The sequence below is a fragment of the Chinchilla lanigera genome, unplaced genomic scaffold (assembly GCF_000276665.1).
Source record: "Chinchilla lanigera isolate Chin_1 unplaced genomic scaffold, ChiLan1.0 scaffold00002, whole genome shotgun sequence".
NCBI lineage: Eukaryota > Metazoa > Chordata > Mammalia > Rodentia > Chinchillidae > Chinchilla > Chinchilla lanigera.
Genome location: NW_004955403.1, coordinates 52,973,486 through 52,983,100, shown reverse-complemented (window position 1 = coordinate 52,983,100; position 9,615 = coordinate 52,973,486). Strand labels below are relative to the sequence as shown.

The following is a 9,615-nucleotide window of genomic DNA, read 5'->3' as shown; positions in this document are numbered from 1 at the left end:
CGGGCGGGGGCGGGGCGCGGCCGGCAGCTCCGCGGGGCGCCGGACTGCGGCTTTGCAGAAGCGCGCCTAGCAGGCAAAGTCCAGGCGCGAGATCGCCTCGCCAAACGCCGAGGTGCCACCGCCAGGCGCGGGCTGCGCCCACCGCCCAGCCTAAGAGTGATCCCGCTGGCGGCTTTGCCAGGGTCCGCTTTATTCCCGCGCTCCTTTCCCGCCTCCCCACCCCCAGGGATCCTGGGCCAGTGGTGGGCGAAGGGCGGGACTCGTGGCGCGGAAGGTGACCCTTGGGGAACACCAGGTTGCCCCACGCTCCAGGCTAGCTGCGGGTCTCCAGGCCGGAGTCTTGGGGGTCCTCCCAGCCCCGGACTCCGCAGAGGCTCAGGAGACTCCAAATTCCGGCCTGGGCCTTTCAGCCCTAGCGTGGAAGGCAAAGCCTGCCTTTTGCCTTCCCGGCAGCCCCAGGAGACTGCAAGGCGCCGAGAACCCCAGCGCCGGGCCTCGATTTTATGTATTTATGCAAAACTCTTGCGCAGCTTCCCCGCGGCGCTCCCGTCTCCCAGGCCTCCGCCCTCGATCCGCGCTGCTTTTCTTCCCCGCAGCTCGCGCTCCGACCTGCGGGGCGCGGAGGGGCCGGCGCCCGGGCGGGGGGGTTGGGTCCGGGGCGGTGTCTGACCCGGCTGCAGCGGGCGTCGGCGCCGCAGGCCCAGGCGCAGCGGGGCCGTGCGCGGAGAGTCCCTCAGACAGGTCTAAAGGTTAATAGAGCAATCACAGGGCACTATTACCGCGTAAAAATAACCCATCGATTACCGCAGCCTTCAGACCCAGATAACAGTCTCCCGGTGGCTCTCACGCTTTCGGTTACGCTTTTTTTTTTTTTTTTTTTTTTTTTTGGAGAGGCCGCTTTCCCCTCCCCTGCCCAGGTTTCTCATACCAGATTAGAGGGAGTCAGAGGGGACTGGGTTACCACCCTGAAAGAAACCCGCGCTGCTGCGGCCGGAGGCCGGGATGACACCCGCTTCCGCAGCGGAAAATCGGTCTTGCGGTCCCTGTTCAGGGGACGGACCCCGGGCGCCGAGGACCAGGCTGGGACGCGGAGCTAACTGGAAGGAAACACTCCCTCCCCCACCAGTGGGGTCGTGGCCAACTCCTGGGGACTCTCAGGAAAATCCCAGAGGAAGAACTGAGCGCGACTGTGTGGGGAATTCTCTCCCCTGAAACAGGACTGTGGAGTCCGGAGCGGCCCCAAAGAGGAGAGGGAACTGAGGCCACCTGGGCGCGCGGCTGCTGCAGTGGACGCACGGACGCCACCCAGAAGCGCCTGCAAGCTGGGTCCTCAGACCGCCAGCCAGAGCCTGTGTGGAGCTGGGCACCTGGACCCGAGGCCTGGTAACAGGGGGAGGCCGTCCTGGGGACCCCGGAAGCCTCGCCGTGTTCTGCCTGCTGCTTTGAGTCAGGCCCTTGTCCACGATGGAAAGGGCGAGAGAGGCAGGAAACCAAAGGCTTGTTTGTGGAAGGGGCGTCGGAGGGCTCTCCCCCGAACTGAAAGTTTGGGCCTGGGCGAGCGGGCCTGCCCTAGCCTTCTCTTCTCCGCCGGGACCTGGGGATTCAGATAACCGAGATCCTAGCTCTGCCTTCCCAGAGCGACCTTTAGAGGACAAAGAGGGCCGAACCTGGGGACTCGGCAGTGTGTGTTCTCAGCAACAAGCCAGGGACTCGGGACTTGGTGTCTAGGGAAGTCCTCCCCGTGCCCAAGGACAAGCAGGGTCCTCCAGTTGTGCAGGTGGCCCGCAGGGTCACCATCCCCCGGGTCTCTGCACAGCAGTCTCCTCCTCCGCACCTGGGTGCGGGAGTCCCTGACTTTTTCTGTGTGGCTGTTGTGGGACCCCTAGCTTGTGACCCTTGGATTCCCTGGGCTAGGGCTCCACGTCAGGCCCCTGGCTGAGGTCCTTTTCCCACCCTGCCCGCTGACAGTCTCCTCCCGGGCTGGAAGCTGAGAGACCAGGGACCAGAAAGCTCTGCCTCAGAAAGCACAACGGAGACGTTTGCCTGTTTGTTGGAGCTTTTTCTCTGGGCCCAGTGCCCCACGTTTCTCTCAAGGCCTCAGCTCAAGGACGGACCAGAGGTGGCTGGCCAGCGTCTGCTCTTTTGGGGCGTTTTGTTTTCCCTCCCTCCCTCTTGGCCTCCCTCCTTCTCTGCCCCCTTCCTCCCTTGGAGGAGGGGAGCCCCGCGACCCCAGCGCGTTGCCAGGAGGAGAGAGCATTTCAAGGCCTCACGGGGCTGCGGGGCTGGAGGAGTCCTCCTTTGCCTCCCTGGGTTCCCAGGCTTCGCCCTTGCCCAGGAGGCTGCTGGGCGTGGGGGTGGGTGTCAGAGGTTCAGACGCCAGGCTATTTTAAGGAGGGTGTCCCTGGGCTGGCCTGGGGAAGGTGGCTCAGGCCCTCTCCGTCCTCTTTCCGCTTTCCTTTTCTGTGGTCTGCGGGGAGAGTTTAGCACTGTGGGCATCCTCAACCTCTTTTTTCTTTGACTTCTTTTTACGAAGTGCTGTGGTCTAATGACCCCACAACAAGCAGTGAGGCTTTTGACAAGGAATTGTTCAAATGTTCTGTAAAACCCTGCGAAGATTCTCCCAAGGACTCAAAAACACATCGAGTTTCCCAAGACTGCCGGTGCTTGGGCGGCGGGTCTGTGCCCAACTAGAGGCAAACTTGTAGCTTAAAGACGATGGAAGGGAGAATGGAGCTCTAAATTCCTCGAAAAAATAAATTAAAAAACAGTGGATGCCAGACGTCCCGGTGAGACCATCGAAGGTCTCCCAGCATCAGGGTTCCAGTGTGTTCTGGGTGGGACTGGGACGCACACGGGGTCGGGGTCCCTGCAAACCTAGTGCAATGTTGGGGGCCGCAATCTCAGGTTCTGGGATGGAGGCCTCTGGCACCCAGCAGGAACAAACCTCTGAGTCCCCGCATCCAGAGAAAAATTAAAAAACAAGTAAACCAAACCCTGCATTATCCAACCGCGATGGAACCTTTTGATCAGAAAGAAGAAAATCCTGCAGAAAGAGTCAGGGGGGCCACAGACGCTTACGAGTTCCTCCTGGGTGAGACTAGCCTCTCCACTTCCAAATTCCATTTTTCTCTAGAAAAGACCCCTCTCCAGGTCAAACTCGGAGTGACCCGCACGAACGCACACCGCTTCCTCCGGTCCCCTTGGTCCTCAACCGTTGGCCCGGGGCATGGGTTCCCTCTGTGACAGCCTGTGGCCCTGTCAGGACCCTCCCCACACACATACCTTGGGTTCAGGGGCAGCCAAGCACCGAGATCCAAGTGCCAGCCAGGTCAGAGCTTGCTAATGCAGAAATGGAGAACGAATCAAAGTGCAAAGCCAGGTAGCTCTACCTTTCTTTTCTTTGGGGGGCCCCCTGCCTGAACACTTGGAATTCTTGAGGGCAGGGCAGGGGACAAGGAGCTCTAGTCTCCTCCTATCAGGAACCGAACTCCATACCCTGGGTTTGTTCTTCAGCCTCCTGCCAATAGACGGAGAGGGAGACGAGGAAGCAGCACTTCTTAATGGTCTCACTGTAAAAGTGCTGGTGGATGTCACACAGCAAAGAACACAAATGTGCTGGCTTCTGGCCTGTGGACCCGGCTGGTGGCACTTCCCCACAAGTTTTACAGTAACTTCCAGATTTCAAGACACTTTCAAATTCCGTTTTTCTCTAGAAAAGAACTTTGCCAGGCCGGAAGGAGGGATAGAAAGGGTTATCATCCTCACCTTATGCCCCATAGCACCCGGGAGAAGTTAAAGCAGGAAGCCCGCATGGCAAGGCCGGTGTGAGGCAGTAGGTCTCCATTTTACTTTGTTCTGCTTTCAACTAGGAGAGGAGATTCAGACCTATAAACTCCGGAAATACAGGACAAAGTCAGGCACGCACAGAAAGTATTACTTAAAAGAAAAAATCTCTAGGTCTTTTTTATTGAGCCCATCTGACATTTCAAGATTAAAATCAGGGCCGGGGATAGAGCTCAGTGGCACAAGCACCTGCCTGGCAAGCACAAGGTCCTGAGTTCAATTCCCGGTATCAGAAAACAAAAACAAAAAAGATTAAAATCATTTTAAAATAAAACGGTTTGTGTCTCATAAGCTAAGAGAAAACCAAAACCACAGCAGTCTCAGGACACAGGTTCGGAGGGTGCCAGTGGTTTTACAACGGGGAGCGTGCTGTCCGGACCAGACCAGAACTGACACCCGGTCCAGTGCCAGGGCAGACTCTACTGCGGGCAAGTTGGATTCCCAGCTCTGGGGGTGCCGGCTTCCTGCTCTCAAAGTGACTCCTCACCCCTCCTCCTCCTTCTCCTCCTCCTCCTCCTCCTCATCAGAGGTCTCCGGGAACAGCTGCAGGAGGAAGTGACCAGCGCCCAGCGCTTGGCCTCGCCAGGGCTGGTCCCAGCCTGCCTCTCTAGGCACCTTATTCTTCAGGGACCAAAGCTGCCCTCTCATTTGTGGGTCTTCCACAAACTTTTTTATTTATTTATTTTTCTTTTAGAACGGGGAATGGAACCCAGGGCCTTTGCACTGGGATATAACCACAGCCTTTTAAATGTTGTTTTATTTTTATTTTTGAGAGAGGGTCCCTAAGTTGCCCAGGCTGGGCTGAATTTGTGATCCTCCTGTCTCAGCCTCCCAGAGTCAAGCTTTCGAAGCTGCAATCCTGTTGGCACTGAGCGCAGAGCAAGAGCATGGTTAATATTCTCGGATTACACAAAATGTTCAGTTGCTTCATTCGCAGGTCACTTGTGCCTTGGAGTTATAGATTCATTTATTTGTAGCCGATTGTCCACACTCCCACTCACACACACTCAGGAAGGCAGTGAGCTCCATGAGGCCAGCAACCATCGTAGGTGTTCAAAAAAGGTTCCAACCCCTTTCCAAAGTATTGCTGATAGCATCGCTGAAGGTGCTGAGACAGGGAGAATGACAGGCTCCCCGCAAAGGACTCAGACCACAGGTGCCACCCCCCTACTTCCCCCAGCAGAAGCCAGCATGCAGGTGGGACACAGTGGCCTGGTCCTTGTTGCTGGATACCCGGTGTGTCCCCATCACCACCACAGAGGGCCAGCCAGAATCCAGGCTGCTCATAAGGAACCAGGGCTGCCACGGTCCACAGGAAGAAGGGGTTTCTGGGCACCATCAGGATTTTGGAAGTCGAGTTTAAGGCGGAGAACTCAGCGAGGCTCGGAGGCAGCCGCCATTCGCCAGGGAGGCAGAGGGGCTCCTGGGACATAGGTAACAAAGGGCGGAGGTGAACCTTCTGACACCGAGGCAAGTCAGACCTATAAACTCTGGAAGGACTGGACAAAGTCAGGCAAGTACAGAGAAAAACGCGATGCCAGAAACAACAGGAAGGGGCGGAGGAGACAGAAAAAGGTGGGCGGGGTGGGGGCGGGGAGAAAGTTGAAGAGAGGGGAGGACCCTCCTACCCACCCACCCTCTGATCATTCCTATTTCCTGAGCACTTGGGGCCAGAGATGCGTGGTGCTGGTACTCAGCATGGAGCTAAAGACAGAAATTTTCTGTCCTCGAGGAAATTTTCTGCTCCGTAAAAGAAAGTCAGATAATAAATAAGTTAAATATATAGTGTGAAACGGCCAAAAGTGCTGTAGCAGAGAAAAAAGAAAAGCAGGGAACGGAAGTCAGAGCAGAGAAAAAGAGACAGAAGGGGGAGATGGCCAGGGAAAGGTGAGGAGCTAGGGGTGGAGAGACTGAGGCGGGGACAGACTGGGCACTACAGGCAGGAAAAGCAAGCGGAAGGGGTCCCTCCAGGCGGGCTGGGACAGGGTCATGGGGCGTCCAGGGCTCCCCTCTCCTGGGCCCGGCAGAGATAAGGGGAGGGAGGGAACTCCTGCCCTTCCCTCCCCAGACTGGTGTCCCCAAAGCTGACTCCTTTGCTTCCGCACAGGCCCGCACCCTTTGCCGTGAGAAGGAGCCCTAAGTGACCCGGAGCTGGGGAAGCCGCCCAGGCGGGCGCCGAGGCCGGGCACAGCTCCGAGTGACAGACAGGAAAGTGTCAAGCAAGGCAAAGCCCAAGTGTGAAAACAGCTCCTCAGTGCAGGAAACTCAGGTCCCCCTGCACCTGGGCGGAGGTCCTGCTGTGCTGGCCAGAGAGGACCCACTCCAGGAAGGACCCCAGGGCCTCGGGTGACCGTCCTCACCCACGGGGCTGCAGCCGGTACCCAGGCGGGCTGCAGCTTCCTCATCCCTGGCTCCAGTTTGGAGCAAGTCTCGGTGGAAACGAATTGGTTTCCTGCAACCAGAGAAGGAAGAAAGTGGTGCTCGGAGCTTGGCTCGCTGCCCACCCCTTTTCTGTCCCACGGATATTTACTGTATTCTGAGACTTCTTTCCCGGGTGCTGAGATGAAACTCAGGCCTTGGACATGCACATGCCAGGCAGGTGCTGCAGCTCGGAGGGCATCTGCAGCCCTGCTTACTGCCTTCCAACTTCGTGAACGGAGAAAGAGAGCCTCACACCTCTGTCCCACAGTGGCCTGAGGGCGGTGCTTGATGGAAGGACGGTGTACCCTTCCTGTGAAGTCTCTATTTTCCGTGGCTCTGTCCCTTCTCCACACAGGTGCTAAGGACCGGCAAGTTGCCCAAGGGCAAGACCTAAAGAGAGATCAACCCGGAACACAGGGGTGGAATACCACCCGGAAGGGGTGGAATACCTAGCACCTAGAACAGGGTGCTGGCGGGATGTCACTTGGGAAGGTGCCCACGGGAGTTGCTGGATTTGCCCAGTGCCAGCTTTGTACATCCTGCTGGCAGGGGCAGGGCTTGAACAGGGGGAAGTAAAGGACTTCTCAGACTTATCGGTCAAAAGTGAGCACTTTCTCGAGTGATCAATTTCTCAATAAGCGTGTGACTAGACTGTCTTTACTCCACTTCAAAAGCTCTGGGTTCAGCTCTGTCTCTGTCTGTCTGTCTGTCTTTCTTTCTCCCTCTCTCCCTCTCACCTTCACGAAGCACTCTCTGTGAGGGATCCACTCTTGGCTCCTGGTTCAGCAGACTCACCATTTATTTGCAGTGAGACTCAGGATAAGAAGAAGGCCTTGAGGAGAAGCTGCGTTTTCATCTACAAGAGGATATTACCGGTGTTCTCAAAACCTACAACTTTGTTCATAATTGCCCCAAACTGGAGCCACACAAAGGAAAGAGATGACGAAACACCCCAAGTGCTGCTCAGAAGTAGAATGAACTACACACAGCCAAGGACTGGGGGGCATCCCCAAGTGGGAAGCCACACGGAGAAGACCCCAAAGAACACACTTCCACAACAACGTGGAGACAGCTAAGCCAGACGGGAACAGGGCAGAGGGAGGGGAGTTGGGCACACAGGGGTGGGGAACTTGGGGATGGACAGACGACTCTGATATCTCGATTGCGGTGATGGTTCCATGATTTGTGTGTTTATCAAAACCCACAAAACTACATTAAAAGGAGTGAACTGACTGTATGTAAATTACATGCCAATAAATCTCACTTCATATAGAGTGGGGAGAAGAGTCTTCACCCCTTCTGCTGCCCCTTAGGGAGCCTCCAGATCTCTGGCAGTGTTTGACTCCCGTTTTGGAAGAGTGATTTAGGGGCAGAAGAGAGCCTTGTGTTTTTCTTCAAAGGACCGGAACTGCAAAGTCGCTCCTTCCCCCGGGCTGGTCCCAGCTCCATGCCTTGTCTGTACCTCAGGTGACACCAACGCACCGCACACACACTCTCCTCTTTACGCACTCCTGTTTCAGACTCTGTCATGTTTGGGTAGGGGGATGCGGGAGTGATTTGGCTTCCTGGATGTCCTGGAGCCAGGTCAACACTCAGGGATTAGTCCCTCAGGGCAACTTAGCGGTACCCCAGGAACTTGCTGGGAGGGGGGTAGAAGCAGGGAACTCAGGGGTCAGGGGCTGGGGTCATCTTGCTGGCCCTTTGGGCGCAGCCTTCAGGGAGGAAAAGTTTGCCCTGACAGCAGACGTGGATGGACCCAACCAAGATCACAGGCAACCCTGCGAGCGCTCTGATTTGTAAGTCATCTTCACTGTACTCAGGGGCAGCATGCGATATTCACAAGGATGGGCTACCTTACAGGCCAAGGGGCAGATGCCAGAAAATACCCCACTGTACCTGGATTTCATGTTATCGTCTAGTGGCATCACAGGGCAGCCCCAAAGCCCCTTCCTGCCTACCTGGGCCACAGGATGGCTGGCTCTGTGTGCGCATGCGTTCGTGTCTCTGTTGCCGGGGGTGAAACCCAGGGCCTTTGCACTGAGCCGCATCTCCACCTCTTTTGTTTTGAGCCTGGGTCTTGCTAAGTCACTAAGTTGCTCAGGCTCCAGTGTGTGATCCTTCTCCTCCCACTTACCAGAGCTCTGGGATTACAAGAGCAGAATGGCTTTTCTATCTGCCACAAAAGTGAGAGAGAGAGACAGAGACAGAGAGAGACTATCTCCTCTCAGAACTGCGGAGTTGCGAACTCCAGTCAAACCTCCGTGGTATGGAAGGAAAAACCCCACAATAAGGTTAACAGACAGGCACCCGTCGTTTTCATCCTTTACACTTGAATTTAAAAACCTACAACACCATTAAGAAAACACCACCGAAACAAATAAACCACTGTCCCACAAAACACTGTTTCCTGTTAAAAAAAAAAAAAAAAAGCAGTTTGGCCCAGCGGAGTTCTCAGACGCCTACCCCAACCCCTGAAGAGCTTGCTAATGAAGCAGCAGATGAACAAAAGGTGAGAAGGGAAAGACCGAGGTGAAGGGTGCCGCGCCGGCTGGCCGAGGACTGGGGGAGGCAGAAGGCTCCTACTCACCCCCAGGAAGCCTGGGTAGATCTGGCCGGCGCCCAGCGCTGCAGTGCCTTCTTGCGGGTGGGCTGGACTCCGGGGTCTGGCTCTTTCCGCCTCAACCAAAGGCTCCTGAATGCGGTTACTCCACTTCCCTCCCCAGAGGCGCTTACTCGGTGCTGGGCGCCACGCAAACTCAGCACACAGGAATTCCCATTCTGCCTGCAAACTGGGAGATCGGCGAGGAAGAGCGCAGAAAACAGCCCGGGGGAGCGGGGGAATCCAAGGAAAGTGCCGAAGGGAGCCGGCGCAGTGGCGCAGGTGTGACCTCAGCTCTCCAGAAGGCTGAGGCAGGAGGAAGAAAGTTCCAGCCCAGCCTAAGTAAGTGAGCGAATTTTTTTTGGTCTTTTTTGTCGTTTTGATACAGGGTCTTGCTATGCAGTTCAGGCTGGCCTTGAGCTCATTTTGTAGCCCAGGTTGGTCTCAGACTCACAAAAATCCTCCTGCCTCAGCCTCCAGAGTGCTGGGATTACAGGCGTGCGTCACCACGCCCGGCATTATTGAGACCGACTGTCCCAAAATAAAAATGGGGTGGGAGTTGTGGTTATGGATGTATCTCAGAGCAAAGACCCCGGGTGCACCGAAATCAAAAGAGGCTGAAAGGAAGTCACTCTTATCCTCTTGGGTAAACAGCTGGGTGGAACGAGAAATCCAACATGAATTCCAGGAGCACGATTCTGCGGTGTGCAACTACCCCGCTACTTTTCCCTTCTCTTTCCAGACGCCAACGC

At 56.1% G+C, this 9,615-nt stretch overlaps 1 protein-coding gene across 4 annotated transcripts in view; it reads right to left on the bottom strand.

Moving 5' to 3' along the window:
- The window catches only part of Gata4 (GATA binding protein 4), a gene marked incomplete in the record, with an annotated part of 70,950 nt that overhangs the window by 46,167 nt on the left and 15,168 nt on the right, over positions 1–9,615 (bottom strand). For 2 of the 4 annotated variants that reach the window (XM_005373824.2, XM_013514543.1), the window contains 1 exon segment: positions 3,766–3,845. In XM_005373824.2, the coding sequence (XP_005373881.2) occupies positions 3,766–3,812 (47 nt within the window). 4 annotated transcript variants of the gene reach the window in all.